Source organism: Micromys minutus (assembly GCF_963924665.1).
Source record: "Micromys minutus genome assembly, chromosome: 2".
Lineage (NCBI taxonomy): Eukaryota > Metazoa > Chordata > Mammalia > Rodentia > Muridae > Micromys > Micromys minutus.
Window position 1 is genome coordinate 80921241 of NC_137971.1, and position 19689 is coordinate 80940929.

The window sequence follows — 19689 nt, forward strand, 5'->3', positions numbered from 1 at the left end:
TCTGTCTGTCTGTCTGTCTGTCTGTCTGTCTGTGTCTTCAACCACCCCCCCCCCAACTTGGGCCTTTCCCCTACCTTTTCTCTCTCCTTCCCTCTGACCTACCTCCTCATTCTTTACAAGTGTCTCTCTCTGTCTCCCACTCAACTGCTGTGCACATTTCTTCATTTTCTTCTAAAAATTTAGCTCTCAGGCGAGCACTGTTCTGCGTTGCGACTAAGAGCCAAAGGGGGTTATTTACAAAGATTCCTGTGCTCTAGAAGTTACGGGCTTAAAGGTATTTTAAAAGAGCCGAGGCAAATCCATGCGCAAAGTGCCCACCCCTGCCCCGCATGGCTCTGCCTTGCAGCCCTTCCTGTCCTGCCAGTGACCAGCTTCTGTCTAGTGCCACCAGCTGTAATTATATGGGCTTCATATGGGCAAAATTAGCTGGTAGATTACAGTGCTAACTTTTATGAACTGATGTGGGGGGGGGGGAGAACTTTACATTAATCTTAAATATGACTTTTGATTTCTATTTTAAACCCAAAAATAAATTAACTGCTTCACATAAATTCTTACTTAGTTTGTTTTTTTTCTCCCTTTGATATTGAGCCCGAAGAGAGGTTTGCAAAAGTTATACAAGAAATTATCTATTTTAGTTAAATTTTTCCGGGTTCTTCAGATTCTGACCAAAAGAAGGCTAGAGGGGTGATTGTGAACTGTTAAAATAGAAGACAGTATTTGGAAACTTTTGATGAGGGAAACTGCCACCATATTTACGTTTTAAAAAGTGTTTCCTTATTTACACACTATTGACTTTCTATTGAGGCTCAAAATTTTAACTACAACTGGTAAAGGATTCAATGGATCAAATTCAGCAAATCTGAAGTCACTGGAATAAAGGCCCCTCAGGAAAAAAAAAGTGTCAATTTTAAAGGTCTTTGCTAACTGAAGACCATTTTGTGATAGAGCCAAAGGTTAATAAAATCAGTAGTGAATGTAGCAATTTTACAGATAAGCTATTCACAACAAGTGTAGTTACTTGAATAAAAAGCTAATTCAGTTCTAAAATGCCACATGCAGTAGCAGTGAATAGCTGCTTTTAGGTGCTTTCCAGAGGAGGGTGAAATGCAGAATCGTAGCACTCTTCTCTCACCGCGTCCCCGGCCGCCTGTAAATTGCTGTGAATGGGGCTGTGGGCTGACAGGCTCTATTAAGACAAACTGCCTTTCTCATCGGAGAGATAAAATAAATCAGGTGTTTAGTCAAATTAAAATACTTCAGCTGGAGCAGGCCCCGGGGAGCACTGATCCACCTTACTAATCCGAGAGAAACTCAAGACAGATGTGGTTTGGGGATAAAGATGACCCCATGGAAGAAAAAAAGAAAGAAAGGAAAAAGAAAGGAGAACCCGTGCTGCAGCTGGCAGCTCCGTCTCTGCAGTTGGAGGATAGATACAGTTTACGGTGGAGCACCAGGCGCACCCTGTGTGTGACACACAATAAAAGCAGGCACACTGACTTGGAGAAAAGCTGTGTACAGAAGCTTTTTTACTGGCTCCCTTTCTGTGGTTTATGAAACTACCTCTGGCTTTGTGTGGGAGGCAGAAGAGGCTATTTTCTGGCAGTGTGTCTGAGAGAGTCATTTTAAGACAGTCTGAAGATGTGAAACAGATGACTTTAGGCAAGCGATGACCTCTGCTGGCCCGCTGAGATGGGGCTCATCCCAGACTCCCATCTATCTGTCTGTCTATCTGTCTGTCTGTCTGTCTGTCTGTCTGTCTGTCTGTCTATCTATCTATCTATCTATCTATCTGTCTATCTATCTATCTATCATCTATCTATCTATCACGTATTTATTTAATCTAAGCGGATTTGGTCAACTTTCAAAGCATAATTTAGGGTAAGACTTTCCCCACACATTCTTAAGTTAATTGAAGAAGCACCTTATAAACCTCTGCCTTCCCTAATGTTCCCTGACTGTACTTAGGAGTCCTGTGTGCCTCTTTGGCTGCTTCTTCTTTTAGCCACTCTGAACATTCTAGTTTCTCTGTAATGGTGGAATATCTGTCCAACTAAATATGTCTGGGAATAAAATAACCTGGATTCTCATGTTGCTTGGATCACTATGACTCACACTTGATATTATTTTTATTTTAGCAGGGTAGGTAAATACTTCATTAATTTAAACAGGAAAAATCTATTAGCATAGGTTCAAATACAGATCTTTAAATTAATTGTGCCAAATATATACAGTGCTATGGAATGGAAAGGTCACCTCCTCCAACCTATGCATTTAGACATAAGCTATTGTACTGTTTGAATGTTTTACTCCCTGATCTGAACCCAAGAGGTAGCTACGTGGATATACATAGGGATTTTACATTTCACCCAGCACCACTTGTTGTGACTCATAGCTGTACAAACAACTGTCTGTTCATTATTTGTCTGCCATCCAGAAATCACCTACTTCCCATCACTTAGATCTACCTAGGTATTTATTATCCAGCTATCTATCACCTACAATCTATATCTGTCTAGCTATATATCATTTATTATGTACCATTTGTCTACATATATGCCTATCAGTCACCTATCAATTATCTATTATCTTTCTGTCTATATTATACCTTTTCTATTATTACATCAATAAGCTATCAATTATCTATCTACCTATCACCTATCAATGAATTCATTGATCTATGGATAATTTTTACTTAAGTTTAAGGGAAAAATGTGACATTTTTCTAGTGACAATGTTATATGAATACCTGAAACCTTAACTTACAAATACTACTGTCTCCTTGTTTTATTTTCCTTAAAAATATGGCTAAGTGCAATGGAAGAGTTTGTAAATCACACTTAATGTTTACAATCAAACAGTTTCACTGTCTTTATACTCTGTAAAATGGTTCATCTAACTGGTGTTATTTGGTAAACTTAGGTCACATAATGGAGCTACCCAAGCATTTATAGATAGCACTGTTGGCTCCTTCATGAACAAGAAGCTGCTATTAAATAGTACCTCATCTTTTCTGTTTACCAAGTGAAAGAGGAAGTGGAAAGAAACGTTGTTGAAAAGACTTTAAAACTGGAGAAGAGAAAATTTCATCTTCACTGAAAAATATAAACAAATCCAACCTAAGTGCCTTTGTTTCTTACCCAAAACACTCCGAGGGATGCTTTATTATCCAAGAACAATGGTAGGGCAGCTGGCACAGGTTTTGGCAAGCCTCCTAACTCACCTCATAAAGCCAAGTATAAGAAGAAAACTATAGTGGATTAAAGCTAGGCAATAAAATGTGCACACTGTTTTTTATTGATTTCAGAACTTTCCAGCTTGTTCCCCATACCACGGCTAGTGCCCTCCTTGATTAGACTGTTGGTGATGCTGCATTATTCTCAGAATGGAGAGAAAGCTCATCAAACCTGCTCTGTGTGGAATGACATTTTCCTGCCTCTTTAGCCCCTTTCCTTTATTTTCCTTATTCATATTTAATCACCTTTATTTAATCTCTGAGACACACCACAGCCCATGCACCCCCAGCACACACATGCTGAGCCCAAGTCTATGTTGTCTTATTTTGTTTGTCTTGTTTTTCCTTCTGGAAAGTTCTTGCTCATGTCCACTACTACGCACAGCCCTCCCTCAGCTGTAGTTCCCGTGTAGTGGTAACATTTCATATTTTCTGGAAAGTTCTTTGATCAAAAGGTTCTCCCACTCTTTACCTTGTTTATGCACGTTCTTCTTGTTAAATTATTGATTTTCTATGTTTCCTTCCTCAAACTTGGGTCCAAACATGGGTCAACCTCCCTTAACATACTTGCTTTGCTTGCAGTTTCTCAGTAGTATGATCATTTGAGATAGTTCCTGGCACATGGTTTTCATCAAAAAATATTTACTGAATTAAAATGAATGAAGTCAGTAAATAAATGAGCTCCTTAGTTTTCCTGTATCATCTTATTCCTGCATATTGTAGTGAAAGCATATTGTTTGGATCTCCTCTGGCAACCTACATTTATATTTTTCTTATTTAATATTTCTGGGTCAAGAACAACTTCTTCCTCCTCCTCTTCATTGTTCTCATCCTCCTTTTTCTTCTTTCTCCTCTTCTCATTCTCCTCCTTTTTCTTCTCTTCCTCCTCCTCCTCCTTCTTTCTAACCAAACCTAAAATCCTACTGGTGAAATAAAAACCCATTTTTCTTCTTTAATGATTTCTAAGAGCCATTTCTGATTTGATGTATATTTCCATACTCAGTGTCTCCTTTCTTGTACTTCACTTTTATATTTTAATTTTGATTATAGATACCCTTTCAGGTCAACCAGGGAGCTCTTTTTCTTTTTCTTTTTTTAAAACTTGAGTTGGTTATTAAAATCCAAAAGTGTTACTACCTGGGTTGTTTATTCTGTCAACATCTGTCTTAGCTTGACAGAATCTATGTTAGCAAGGGCTAGCCAACATACTCTGAAGACACATTTTTTTCCCCAGGGTCCACTTAGAAAACAGGGACACACATAATTAAGATATTTTTAGCCTCTTGGGTAGTTCTGGTGCTTCCCTAGCTGGCGTGGAGGGGGGGGGGGCTTCAGGGGCTGGAAGTCTCCCCTTCCACATTCACAAAACTGGCACTCTTCATCCCCTTTGACAGTCGCTGGCATCTTCTGAAAAGCTTTCAAAGCATAGGTCTCTTCTTTATAATGAAACCAGTGAGACTCCAATACAGTGGCTGGAATCTTTATCTTACACCATGGTAAAATGCTCTAATTTAGTCTCACAAAAGGATTCTGTCCCTTTACTTAAGAGAGCTGTGCAATTTCCCCGGAAGAGATTGTGCAGTGCCATTAGCGCATACCGTAAGTGCTCTGTGTCTCTGCGTTCATTAAGCTGCACATCCTATGCACGGCCTTTCCAGCCTCTGAGCCTATTTTCTCCCCTTGAGGAGTGACAGATGACAACAGGGTGAGGAGCCCCACCAGCAACATTGTTGCCTTTGAGGACAAACCTGAAAACCTTAGCTTGATCCCCAGCACAAACCAAAGCAACAACAACACCTTAATATTTTCTTACCTAAGGCAGTTTTGCTTCTCTTGGGAGAACTTGTTCTATGGCCTCTTTCTTACCTCTGAACTTCAGACAGACCTTTGACAATTGAAAGCCTATGAGGACCACAACTAGGAAATTCCTTAAAGAGTGCTTGGTGAACACCTGCCGTGTCCTTGCTCTTAATAATGCCACTAAAGAAAGGGCAGTTTTAGGATATTAAAATATTTAGAGTTTCTGCACATTGGTCAGAACTATAGAACTTTGGTTTCTTTTTTAAAGTTTTTTATTAGCATAGATTAGTTCTACGTAATAGTATGTTTATGACAACATTTCTGTATATAGTGTGTTTTGATGTTGCCTCTTATTACATCTGCTGTGCCTTTCCCACTTTTGTCTATCTTCTTTCTCTTCTGAATTTGTCCCCCTATCCCCAGCCCATGGGTTTTCCTGTCTTTGTTTGGTTTGATTCTTTAGCTTTGGGCAAGTCAATGAGTTTAACTAGGGTTACTTATAGGAACACGGGAAAGGGTTCATTGACAGGAGCTGGGGCTCCTTACTTGTAGCTACACCACTGAAGAAAATATTTCTCCCTCTCATAGAAATCATTAAACACCTCAGTTTTCTCAGTTTGCCCAAAGGATGGGTGTGTCATGAGAAGGAGTTGGATGGGTAGGCCATTCTGCTTTGGTTTGGTTTTAGAGGGGAAGGAGATTGTAGGTAACAACACAGCTCGGGGCATGGAGAGCACTGACCACTCACAGCACACTCGCACTTATAGGGTTAATAGTCACAGTCCCATACCCTTGTCTAAGAACTTCTCCTTCTACACTGGGCCCCTCTTTTTCTGATTCCTGCAAGACATTCCTCAAGCTTGTGAGATTTCCTCTTGTTTCCGTTTTAGGTACACCTGAGAGCCTTGCCGAAAAAGAACGACAATTGTCCACCATGATCACCCAGCTGATCAGCTTGCGGGAGCAGCTCCTGGCAGCGCACGATGAACAGAAGAAGCTGGCAGCATCGCAGATCGAGAAACAGAGGCAGCAAATGGACCTTGCTCGCCAGCAGCAAGAACAGGTGAAGCTCACAAGGAGCCAGGGAACTGGAGATGTTGGGGTGGGCTCCAAGCTCAGCCAGCAGTCACACTGATCGACCTATTTGTTTGAGGGTTTCTTCAGAAAATAAAATTGTGAAAATTCAAAAGAAGACAAGGGAAAGAGAAGAGAGAGTACGAGAATGAGGGAGGAAGGGAAAGATGAAGAGAGGAGGGAAACTTCTAGCAATTTAGAGTCTTCAAGGGGGCAAAAAAAAAAAATACACTGTAGGCAGCAGTGCGGATGACAGACATGGCTTTTGGAAGGTACGGTTTGAAGTACATAGGTATAGTCATCTACAGAGTCACCCAGAGAACACTCCAGGCCTCTCTTCTAGAAACACGCTGGGACTATTGCAGCTCACTGGCCCAGTGACTGTCCTTTCCTCCAACTTTAAAGTGCTCATTCCTTCCCAAATAGCCCTGCCTGGCCTGTGCTTACCTTCCTACGATAATCATTCCATCACACCCCTCACCATGTGAGAGTTGGTTGGTCTGGATGGTGAGTTACAGTCTCTTTCTATAGTGTGGGTGAAGTGAGGCATTGAAAGCAAATTCGTACATGGCTCCTCCAAGAACTAGACTTGATTGACTCAGAAATGAGAGCTAAGCAAAAATATTAGAGTTTAAATGTATGTCTTTTAGAAAATGAAGCATCTTTACAAATGATTTTCTTGTCTCCCAGTGTGAATTAATATAACAATGATCCTATAGCATAGTGTCTTACGGGCTAGATCAGACAGACCCAAATTAATGTGCAGTTTTTAAAAATCTGACATTATTACTGGAATTATCTTTTCAGTTAAATGTATTTTACAGGGATATATAGAGCAGTATATGCTCTGTTGATTTTAATGAGTTGTGACGTCTGGTATTTTATATGCTTGAGTATTTGCCCACATGTAGGAATATGGACTCAGCCCCTAATGGAAAATAACATAAAGGAACACTGTAAAAAATCAGAAGTTAGAATGTCATTTAGCCATCCAGAGATGACACAGTAATTAACTATTGACACTTGTGAATAAGCTAGCACAAATTAATCTTGACACATTTGCAGACGAGTGATATCTTACAGTGAACACTTTGTAATTATATTTCAAAATGAAAATTAAATGACACTTAAAACTAGGTTGTCATGCTCAATGAAGCGAGCATGTAGCTCAACCGATTGGCAAATAAAATTCAGAGTTTGAGCCACATGGTGCTTATGTACCATACTTCACTGTGTCAAACCCATGTGTGTAGAGTGGATGATGGTAATTGCGCTGTGGTGTTTCCGATGCATTTCTAGGCAGCACTTTATCATTTACGAGGGACCATCAATATTAGATGCCTAGTGGTCTTTCACCAGTTTGCTAAGGGGAAATAAATATTCAAAGGTTCCAGCGTCCATACCTAGAGCTGCAAAGTGAGTGGTTTGTTTCTAATTTGAGAGGCAACAAGCCAGAGCAGGCTATCCTAACCTGATTAAATCCTGTTTTCCTATGGACCCTAAACTCTGGGAAAATGTTATCCCAGTTCTCAAACTGAAATTGCTCAGAGGCACCAGCACTGTGCCTCAGGTATGAGCCAGTTGTCACCAGAAACCATGAACAGTATCAGGGAGTCTTACTCTATTGTTCTTCTATTCAGGATGGCATGATTGGGTATTTCTCCTGTTGTAGGTGAGGGAGGAAGACGGAAGACGAAGCTGGGAGAGACTGGCATCATCACCGCCCATTTTCACTCCCAATGTAGCTCAGTTTTGAATCCTGGCTCATGGAAATAGGTAGAAAGAGTAACTCTTGAGCACAAAGCACTATAAAACCAGGTCCTTCCGGGACTTCTTGGGCTCCCATGCCTCTCTGCTTGGCAGTGCATACTTTGAAAAAAACCTCTTTAGAGGCTGAGGCTGTAGTCAAGTGTGAGGTGTGCAGTGAGCAGGCAAAGAGAGCAGCTGAATGCTGACTCCCATCTATTAGGCAGCAGGCCCCACTGTTTTAGGAAAGGTTTTTGCCCTACTCAGGGGCAGACTTTACCAGGATTTGTATTTTATGACTAGTATTTCTTTCTTTTTTTTTTTTCCCTTGAACTTCACAGAGTCTGTGAGTTGTTTCTGGTGTGTTCCGAGCTTTCTGGGGTTAGTATCCAATTATCAGTGACTGCATATTATGTCTGTTCTTTTGTGACTGGGTTATCTCGCTCAGGATGATATTCTCTAGATTCATCCATTTTCTTAAGAATTTCATAAGGTCATTCTTTCTGTTAGCTGTTCCATTGTGTAAATGTACCACAATTTTTGTAGTATTTTTTTTGTAGCCCAGGTAACTTCCTGTGATGCTGAGTTTGATTGCTGTGCAAAAAAATGGGAGTGTAACACCTGTATGCAAATCCTGTGCTGTGAACAAGTGTGTCACCCCAAATTACCAAAGGGTAAATTAAAATTACAGCACAGTCTGTCTTTAAAATGCTTTGTAGAGCACAGAGCATCATCCAAAAAGCTAAGGATTTTTTTCAGTGTTTACTACATTTTTATGTCCTTTGGATAATATTTATAAGTCTGCCAGGGCTGAATGACAGAAATAAACCTGTGGCACATTAGGAAGTCTTTTACTTGCAGAATTTTCTTTTTATAGCCAGACTATTCTCTTTAGACAAATGTGGCTAGGATTTTTCTGTTTTATTTTGCAAGGATCCAGTTTCCAAAGTCTGTGGTCTCCAGCAAGTCAATGCAGATTGAGGAGCAAGCTTTCAGCCAGGGCACAAGGCTGTGATTTGCACTTCTGGATAAAGCAGAGGCACCCCACTAGTACAGATTCTTCTCCTGTCCCCTCTGGTTCCATGGCCTCCTTCCAAAGGGAGTGTTTCACACTGAGGTGCAGTAAAGCATCAGGGAGTAGCAGAGGAGACACGAGGTAATGGCAAAGGTGCAAGCGTTTCATTTTAACTTAATGGAACTTTATTTCTGATAGATCGCAAGACAACAGCAGCAACTTCTACAGCAGCAGCACAAGATTAATCTCCTCCAGCAACAGATCCAGGTCAGTGCGCTTTATTACTCTCATCTGACTATCCGTAGATGTACTCCTCTTTCAAAATGGAACTTAAAGTGTAAATGACCACCTTATCAACAGTGCCAGTGTGGCTGTTATTGAAGGTCGATGCTGTACGCAGTTGTTGTCCAAGAGGACAGCCAGGTGGTGGTCACAGCATCCTTCTCTGGTGTGATGTGTGAGCAGGGTACACCTACCCACATGCCTCAGTCCTGCCTTCTTGCATTTATCCTAATGCCGCCAGGCTGAAACCTCTTGGTTTTCAAGGCAGCATACAGACGCTGATTTTACTGCTAAAAGCCACTTTCTGCTTTGTGCTTTATTATGGAATAGGGGCTTCAGAAAGAAGATTACTTTTATTTACTTGTTAGGAAGGACTGGTTGGGTAAATTTTGAGAAGAATCTGGGAGAAGCCTGTTAAGAATGACTTTCTTTCATAGCAAATACTGATGGCACTCTCTTTGGATACCAGGGAAAACAGAGAGCAGTCAACAGTGGCCTGTCTTCAAAGAGCTTACAATTTAGACAGCAGGAAAAATGGTTCTGGGTAATAGTAACCAATTTTAGAGAGGCCATTATTTATTTATTTACTTACTCATTTTTTCCAGCATCAGTATAAAAATGTACAGTTCATTACAGGTCTACAAAGGGAAGGTGACAGTCTGATTTATGTTGTTCCTTTTAGACACTTGATGATAAACTCGGCTAACAGCTGTTTCAGATAGATAGGAAGAATGGCTTGTATTTCTCAGTAGGAAACTAAGTATGAATTCTAGAAAGTGCTGGAACAAAGCACTAGTTGTCTAGATTAACCTCTAGTACACTGCTCCCAGAGCCAAGCTTAGCCAGCAACAGAATATTTTCTCTTGTTTGTTATGGATATTTTCTAAATTATTGAGATCTAGACCACCACAGCTGAGCCAGTATCCTCTGAGCATTATAAGTGCTTTTCCCGAGGTTGATGCTCTGCCTTCTTGCACCCCCAAAAGCACCAACAGCATAAACCCATAGCTTCTTCTAATGTTCTACCATATTGAAGAATGCCAGTGATTTTAACTTAGATCTTTGCTTCATTTTGTTAACCTTTCTTACTGTGCTGGGCACCATGACTACACTGACAATTCCAACAGTGTCTGAAGAGGTGCCTCTCCTCAATTTAGCTTTTTGTTTCAGCAACTTCACGGGAGGATTGAGCTGGAATGTGTTTTCTGGTTGCGTTCTGATTTTGTATTCAAACCTACATTTCAAAATCAAGATGGAATGTCTTTTGCATTTTTGATGGTCAGACTTTACAATTAAATCTGGGAATAATTTTTCTTCCTGATATCCCTTTCATGTCTCATGCTGAGGTTCCTTAATTACATAGCTATCCAGGTGTCCACTTGTCTGCCCTTATTAAAGTTTCCAGTGTATTTCCCGTCTCCTGAGGTTAAAATTTTTAGTTTGCAGTTTCTTACATGTTCCTCTGGCTCCTTTTCCAAGAACTCAGGGGTGTTAAATAACATGATCAGTTAGTTCTCTATGTGGACATTCTTATAAGAGTATGTGTTTATATATTTATAGTATAGTCTGCTCTTCAGCTAATGTTATTTATGCCAACGGACTGCCTTGATTGATACCTTCCCCTGCTACTGAAAATCTCAGATACGTAGCAGTGAGTTCATAGTATTTTATGAGATATTATAGTTACTATTTGCATATGATTTTATCAGTATAACATGAAACTGATGTGTTTTAAGTAACTGTGGAACACAATGAACTGAATATTTATTCAGTTTGAGAAAATAGGGATAGACCTTCAGATTTATCTCAGTTGGAATAATGCTTGCCACGTAGCAGGAAGGCCTGAGTTCCACCCCAGAACTCAGTACCAGGGAAGCAGAGATAGACTCATTTCTGGGGCTTGCTGGCTAACCAGACTAGCCTCAGTGGTGAGCTCCAAGCTGACAAGAGACCATGTCTTAATAAAATAAGACAGATGGCACATGCAAAGGTGACTTGTGGCCTCCACAGTGTGTATGTACATACCTATGCAGCCTTCCTCATGGGCAACCTCTGGCACATGCATGTACACACACACACAAACACACATAAACACACACACAACACACACACAAACACACACACAAACACACACACACACATACCCACACACACAGAAATAGAGATAGAGAGAGGCACATGCATGTACACACACACACACACACACACACACACAGAGAGAGAGAGAGAGAGAGAGAGAGTCTTCTCTTTTTTAAATTTTCTAATAGAATTTTAACTTTCATTGTTTATTTATGTTTTAATTTAGATAATCAGTACTTGAACTCAGAAATCCAAGTTATGAAACATCAGAGCTGTACCATGCCATTGGTAGCTTGATTTTTGGGATTTAAGTTTCTTCTTCTAACCAGATTCTATGCTTTTTAGAGTGAGAGAGTGGTTAGGCTTGTGCTTGCTGTTCCTTCCGTCCTGGGATCCTGACCCATCTTGTCAGCACTTACTAGGAGATCCTTCTCTCTGAGCGCGTCTCAGATGCTGAAATCACTCCTTGCACTGAACTTTATCTCCAACTCTTACAAGGCATAGCTTTCATACTCAACTTTCAACCTGTTCTTTGGGAGCGTATATGAGTTAGCTGTCTCATGTCTCACCAGCCATGATCATAGTCTAATTTATAAGAAAGATTATATAGTTGGGTTAATTTAAATGAATTTTTAGGGGGAAATTGGAGGATTAAAGTCTGTTTCAATAATTCATATATATATATATATATATATATATATATTTCAAAAAATATTCTTCCTTTTGAAAGAGAGCCTCTTAACTTTTAAAATTTAAATCTTAAATTTTAAAATTTAAATCTAGCCTCTTAACTTTTTTTCTGAGACAAAGTCTCAATGTATAGACCAGATTGGCCTTGAACCCAGAGAAATCTGCCTGTTCTGCCTCCCAAGCTGTGGGGTTCAAGGCCAGATTAATACTTCTCTTAAAGTTCCCAATATCTGCAAAAAGAATTTAAAAAGTATAACACTTCTACAGGTTTCACATCTTGAGTCCTGGAACCTGTTAGCACACATGTTCATCCAGAGTTTGCCGTCACAATCACTGTCTGTCATTAAGTAGCTGTAGTCAAGATGCTACTCTAGTTCACCAAGCTCACTTGTCTTTCAATTGGCAAGCCTTAGAAGAAAGGAGAAAATGTCTAAGCTCTCTTAACAACTGCATACAAACACATCTGGATCTATTATAAGAGCAGCAAATGAAAACCTCAATGATTTTCCCAGAATGAAAATCATAATCTTTCATTGGAATTAGGAAAAGATGTGACTGAGATAATATTGTAAAGGTCCTGATGAGAATTTTATATGCAGTCATTCAGAACCTATATGTGCAGTTGAGAAATGTCTTCCTTTTTTTTTTTTTTTTTTTGTCTTTGAGCATTTTTAACATAATTTTGCCTTGGTGGATCCTAACTACACTTTTAAAGAGGATCTCAAAGACTTTGTAAGTGCAGTTGAAAAGTCAGAATTACTGATTTTGTGATCTTTTTAAATGGTTTTGGTGAGATAATGGTTACCATTTAAAAAATCAGGATTATGATTTAAGATATTAGTAACATAGTTTAATATTAGCAAATGCTGTTTGCCTGTTGAACTCAAATTCCCATTTGCACTTTGGGAAATGGCATTGTTACAAACGGGTTGTTACATATTGAGTGGATCTCCTGCATGGAACACAGGAAAAGTCAGGCATGATTGATCTTCGTGGACAACCAGACCATGGGATATGAAACAAAGAGGTCATGGGATGTGGGTCTTCCTACTCAGCAAAGTTGCTTCTTAATGGTGCAGTTCCAAAGGAAGATAATGGCTTCAGCCATTTCAACCTACTTTCCCTGCCAGCTGCACTGGAGCACCTCAGCCAGTGTTCTCAAGCATTGATTCGTGAGTTATGGGAACTGACATACAGAACCCACTGCAAAAATGCATTTAATAGTTGTTACAGTATTTTAATCAGCTAGTCAAGGTAAGGCTATATTAGATGAAAATATTTTATAAATCTAGATCTTATTCTTTTATACATTCCTCCATTTAGTTTTATTTGACCATATTACAGGTTTGAATAAGAAAGGCCATTCTTCATAGATACAATATCCCATATTTGGACCTATAACTTGTCATTGGGAAAACATTTAATGATGGCATCTTAGGGCTGTAACTTAGTCTTTGTAAGAGAATCCAGCTCATTAAAATATCTTTGTGAAAAACGTTGCTTTTCCAGAAATTAATGGAGTTATCTAGTGACCCAAGTCTTTTCAGACCAGGGTTTAGAGCCATTCAAGTGCTCTGTCTTTAAGACTGACTGAAGAACAGACTCTTCTGGAGGAAATAGGTGCTGGGGACTTCCTCAGGCACTTGGCTTTCTGGATAAGGGTTGATGTTGTCAGTTCATACTCACCCTCCTGAGTAAAACTGGGAAACTTGGAATCATTATCAATTTTATGGTTAATACCCACTATTCCTCGCCCCTCTCTATTTCTTCAGACACATGTTAGATGGGGAACTCAATCTGTAGAAAGCCAGAAACAAATGCCATGCTATTTTTTACCAGAGCCTTTGACGTGCTGAAAGCTCTCTCTTTTAACTGCTAGAGAACATGCTGTTTATTAACCTTTTCCCCAAGTTGTTTTTCCAATTTATTTCATGGAAGATTTACTCGTAAGGACATACGAATATTTTCCTATGTAGTATTTTTCTATTTTGATTATGATATGTCCTTTTATGCTGTTGGCACATGTCATGTGTGTCTGCATTACTTGTGTGGTAGAACACCAATAAATGTGTGTTCTCCTCCTGCCACATGATACAGAGATACACAAATATTCCAAGAAGAAACCAGTCACCTTAAGCAATCAAACAGGATGGCTTGAGATGTCCCCTGTCTTTCAGCTAAGCTTTGCCTGTGACTTCCTTCAGGATGATTAACTACAGACATCTCAGGTATCTGCTGAGCAGAATAAAGGACTACCTTTTTATGTGAAGTAGTTGTCCAAAGATCAGAAATAATTACTTTGTACATTAGCCTCTATGGCCTGCTTGACCTGGTTAATTAATTTTTTGCTAGCATAAAATAATAGATATATATTTGAAGATATGCTTCATCGTTAAGTATCTAATTGACCTCTAATTTTAAGAGCTGGACCTTCCATTTATTGTCTTTCCAAGATGGCTAGAGCAGAGCACAGGCAAGAGCCAGCTTCCGCTCTCAGACCAGCTTAGGCTGCATCTCCTTTCTAACTGTATTTAGGGCTGAGAAACAAAAGGCAATTACACTGCTCCTGTTTTGGCTCTAGCAAATAGTCTGGTTCTGTGTGGTATCGATCAGGTAATGGATCTCCTTCCAAAAGCCTCAGAAAGAAGCAAATAAATCCATCGAAAGCAATTTGATACGTCTATTGGCATTGTACATGTGTCTGGTAGTCTCTTGCCACGCAATGAAATAAACAAAGCTTAGAAGTCTAGGATTAGCCCCCAGCTTCAGCAAGCCCTTAAAATATCTTGTAATTCTATCTTCAATCATGAATTAGCCAAGAAAAACAGACCCTTTCTCCTCTCTATTTCTCTGCTGCATGCTGTTTTCAGTTGCCCACAGGCAAGCCATGGCGATCTTCTTTCGAAGTTTAAAACCAAGATAAAAATGCAAATCTAATTATTTCTTTTCTGTAATATGATTAACTTTTAAAGTAATGATAGATACTGTATAGCCTGCTTCGAACATTTTAATAATGAAGTTTCTAGATTATAAAGAATAGGTAAAGCTGCTGTAATTTATGAATTGCAAGGGTCATAAAAGCTAAAATGACAAACCCTTACTGTGGTTTAAAACTACACATTAATCACTCTAGATTGCTTAGTTTGGAATGGGCCTAGAAATAAAAAAAGTGTAGAGAAGATCCTATATGATGCTCTGAAGACTTAATTCTCTAGTTCCCTGCTTTCCAAACATGGCCTTATACAAAGATGCTAGGCAAAGGGAAACTGGAGTTTGTAAGACTGGTTTTCCTGTGTGTGAGCATTGCCTCTTCTGCCCTGGTACTCTCTACAGTTCCCCAGCTTACCAGACCTGCTCATCTCTCAGATCCTATCCCCAGCTTCCTAAATCAGACATTCTGAAAATTCATCGAAGCCAGAGAGTCTTTTCCTTGCTTGGGGTTAAACTGGTAGAAAGTCTTCTCCTAGGCAGGGCATGAAGCTGCCTAGTGGGTAAGATGATCCTGGTGGCATCAGTAGGTGATATCATGTGGCAGTGACTCAGTCATATAAGCAGAAGTAACTCTTTTGGTTGGTTCCTTGGTCTTCTTTTCACTGAGGGTTCAGTTTTGTATAAGTCTAGTCAATCTCACTCCCTCCTCCCCTTGCCTGTCTTCCATATGTATGTGTCAGAGAGAGAGGTTTCTAATATGACAATAATGGGATAAGTATATATTTCATCACTATCATCTTTTTGAGATAACATCTCACTACATTGCCCACACTGGCCTTGAACTTGCAGTGATTCTTCTGACTCAGGTTTGCAGTGCTACCATTAAGAACGCAGAACACCTATGTTGCCTCAGGTTACTTGCTTTCTTCTCAAATAAATATTTGCTTTTTCTTTAAAAATTATTTTGCTTAATCTGAATACTCACTCTCCAATATTCAATACTTTCACCAGTTATGAGAAACTGCTCACTATAAAAAGAAGCTTCTCTGATCGTGGTTGAGAACAGCAAAAGTTTATGGATATAAATACTTAGAAGGCAATTTGACAGCATGACCAACATAACACTCCCTCATTAGGTCCAATGACCTTCCTTATCAAGGACTTTTGACCAGGTTTATAATAACAGCCTCAGAATCAATCAGAAAAGAGCTTATTTCTCCATAACAGTAATGCCACTAGCTTCCTGTCAATACATTTTGCCTGGCAGGTCAGTACTGTAGCATGCAGGGTCCAGTGCTAGGTCAGATCATTGGTGGCCTGCACCGTATTCCATGGCACTATGGAAGCTAGCCAGCAGGGGCATAGGTTTCTGCTCAGTTCAGTATAGATTTCTCTGTGTTCTCTAACTAAGCTATGTGCTGTCTTCAGCACTGGGGGCCTGCTGTTTAGCTATGGTGGGCAACCAAGAGTGATAAGCTGTGTTGTTTTGGGTGCCTGATGGCTGCCCTGACTAGTAACTCCTAAGGGGATATCTTATGCCTGGGACTAATTTTCTTTTAATCACCCATGTCTTCTGGGAGCAGCCCTAACTTAGCCCTGCAGGTACCTTGTTTTAAACCCACTATTTTGCAAAGTTCTGGTTATTTTCTATTGATAAGCCATTTTTTAAAAAATTTTTAGGCAGTGACCAAATGTTTTCTATGAAAAAAAAAGTATCTGAGACAGAACAACAACTTTACTAAAAATAAAACCTTTAAGCAAATAGTGGTTGAGCCCTTGCACTTGGATTGATCTGAAAGCTGTTGTTGATGGAGTTTGGGGAAACTCTTGAGACAGCAGTACTGGAAGAGGTGGCACACGTCCTCCTCCACTCCATAAGCTAGGCTGCCTCAAGGCCCCCACTCACTACTAGGGAGGAAGATGGCTATCATAAGTTGATCACAGAGCCAAACTTAAAAGCAGCAGCACTTGTTACATTTCACCTTTTAGGAATTAAAAATGTTCTTTCTTTTCAGGGAGCTGTAGCCATCATAGATATTAACCGCTTCTTTTCCTAATAATTTTATTTGGTAAATGCTATGAGTTACATGTAGATCTCTGCTTTTGTATTTATTTATTTATTTATGAAAATTTACTGGTCTGTAATGTAAAAGACCTTGATCACTTTTACATTTGAATTCTTAGTACTCTGGCGGCCTCCACCTCTTGCCTGCTGGGGTACAGATATACATGGTCATACCAGAAGAGTACACATTTTTTTATTAGCAAATGGAAAAAGTTGAACAATTGTCCTGGACTCAGTTTACTTCAACTAAGAGGTAAAAAGAATAGACTGGGATCTTTTGTAACATAGTTTGAGATGTATACATGGCTGAGAATTCTTTCGGATTTGCACATAAACTTTCTAGTCTGCATTACTTTCTGGGGAGTTTAAACTAGTTTGAGTCTATCCTGAGGGTCAATAGCTTTTCTTCCTATTAAAAACTTTTTAAAAACATGTTTTGGTTGATGAGAATGAGCATTGACTGACAATGTTGCATGTTAGTGATCTTCAAACTTGTTTGTACCTTGTCATTATGTGGAAGACTTTAAAAAGTACTGTCATCTTATACCCATATGAAATACCCTGATGTAATTATTTAATTAGTTAGACAATACTCTTAGCACTGCAGAGCTAAAAATGTCTTTGTGTGTAATTGTATTGGGTAATAAGAATTGAGAAATGTTGACCTTTACATGATAATATGATTACATACCTAAATGTTAAATCTGGATTATTTAGATTGGCTGTCTGTCCATCTATCTACACAACCATCCATTCACTTTCCCATCTACCTACTCTTCTACTCATCCATCTGTCTACCCAATCACTCACTCATCCATCTCTCTGCCCAATCACTCACTCATCCATTCATCTGTCTACCCAATCACCCATCCATCCACCCATCTATCCATCCATCTGTCCATCCGTCCGTCCACCTGTCCGTCCATCCATCCATCTATCCATCCACCCACCCACCCATCCATCCATCCATCCATCCATCCATCCATCCATCCATCCATCCATCCATCCATCCATCCATCTATACTTCCAATAGTTCAGAGAGCTTAGATACAGCCTAAAAACTAAATGACTAGTTAAAATATACTTTCATCTTTGGTCATAGACACTTAACTTCCTAAAAATTTTAACAGACTGTATCTAAAGCAGGTAATCATGGCTAGTGTTTCCAAAAGTTGACTTTTAATTTCTATAGGGATATATGAGCAATTCAAGAAACTGATGGTATCAGGTGTATGTATTTAGGAGATGGTACATTTAAAAATGAAATATGGTCTTATAAAAAGATAAAATATGTAGAAAGTGAATTTTCAGAGATCATATGACTTTTAGTATTATTCTAAACAGTTCTTTCAAATGCTGACATGAATTATTTCTTCCCTGACATATACTTATAGGGCTGGATAGATGGCTTAGCAGGTAACAGTGCTTGCTGAGCAACCATAAAGATCTAAGTTCAAATCCCAGCACATACATTAAAAAGTGGGTATGGTTTCATTTATGCCTGAAACCTTGCTTTGTAAGTGGTGGAGACAAGAGGATTTCTGGGACCTGCTGGTCACCAGCTAAATTCCAGGTTCAGTGAGAGACACTGTCTCAACAGAGCAACAGAGTAAGTCACAGAGCTTCATCTGGCCTTCATATCTATATCTATATCTATCTCTATCTCTATATCTATATCTATATCTATATCTATATCTATCTATATCTATATCTATATATCATCATCTATATCTATATCTATATCTAATATATATCTATATCTATCTATATCATCTATATCTATATCATTTGTATCTCTGTCTCTATATAGTGTGTGTGTGCATTTATATATGCACCCATATTCACATCTGCATGTACATTGCAATACTACATTCACACATGTTCATCCAAATCTCTGTTTGTTTAATTAATTAATTGTGAAGTGGGGGTCTCACTCAGGATACCCTACAACTCTCCCTAGAGTTGAGAATGACACTGAAGCTCTGATTCTCTTCTTTCCATCCCTTGGGTGCTGTGATTTTAGGTATAGTCACCATGCCTTGCTTGCTTGGTTTTGTGGATCAACCCAGGGCTTTGTTTATGCTAGGCAAGCACTTTACCAACTGTACTGCATCCCCAACTCATAACCTGTTGTTTTCTTAAAGTGTTTTAAAATTATAAAACTGACTAAACTTTAACATCCATTAGGAATGTATGGGTCGCTGGAAGCTAGAGTCCTGTATATAAACTAAGCGATCTGGATTCATGCTTAATACAGTAGAGCACAGGTGTTGGAGAGGAATGAATCAGGATGTAGATTCCAGTCCAGTCTATGATTAGCTTTGTAGTTTGTTTTGCCATTTACTAGCTTCCAGACAAGTTTCTTTAGATCTCTGAGCCTTCGTTGCCTAATCCCTAAAAATGGATGATTTTAGTTCCTTATTTTGAGAATAGAGATAATTGTAAAAGGTCCCAAGTAAGCCATGCCTAGTATCTGCTGCTACACCATCATTAGTACTTTTTCTGGGTGATAGGGTGCAGGAATAATTTCAGAGATTCTAAGGGGAAGCAGGTATGGACATATTTTGTACGTGCACATATGCAAGTCTATATAGATGCTCACATGTATGTTCAGAACCCACAAGTTGGTGATGTGGTTAGAAGATAATCATTGTGGAGTGCTGTAATCAATTATTATCTCCATAATAACTACAGGCAAAGGAAAAGCAACTATTTCATCTGGCTGTCAAATAAGAGCTGTTTCCACTGTCAGGGAGTGAGGCTTTTCAGGTG

At 39.3% G+C, this 19689-nt stretch overlaps 1 protein-coding gene across 8 annotated transcripts in view; it reads left to right on the top strand.

Moving 5' to 3' along the window:
* The window catches only part of SOX6 (SRY-box transcription factor 6), a 528984-nt gene that overhangs the window by 347760 nt on the left and 161535 nt on the right, over window positions 1-19689 (top strand). For all 8 annotated transcript variants that reach the window (XM_080912300.1, XM_080912306.1, XM_080912305.1 and 5 more), the window contains exons 6-7: window positions 5926-6098; window positions 9069-9137. In XM_080912300.1, the coding sequence (XP_080768426.1) occupies window positions 5926-6098; window positions 9069-9137 (242 nt within the window). The remainder of the gene's footprint in view (window positions 1-5925; window positions 6099-9068; window positions 9138-19689) is intronic.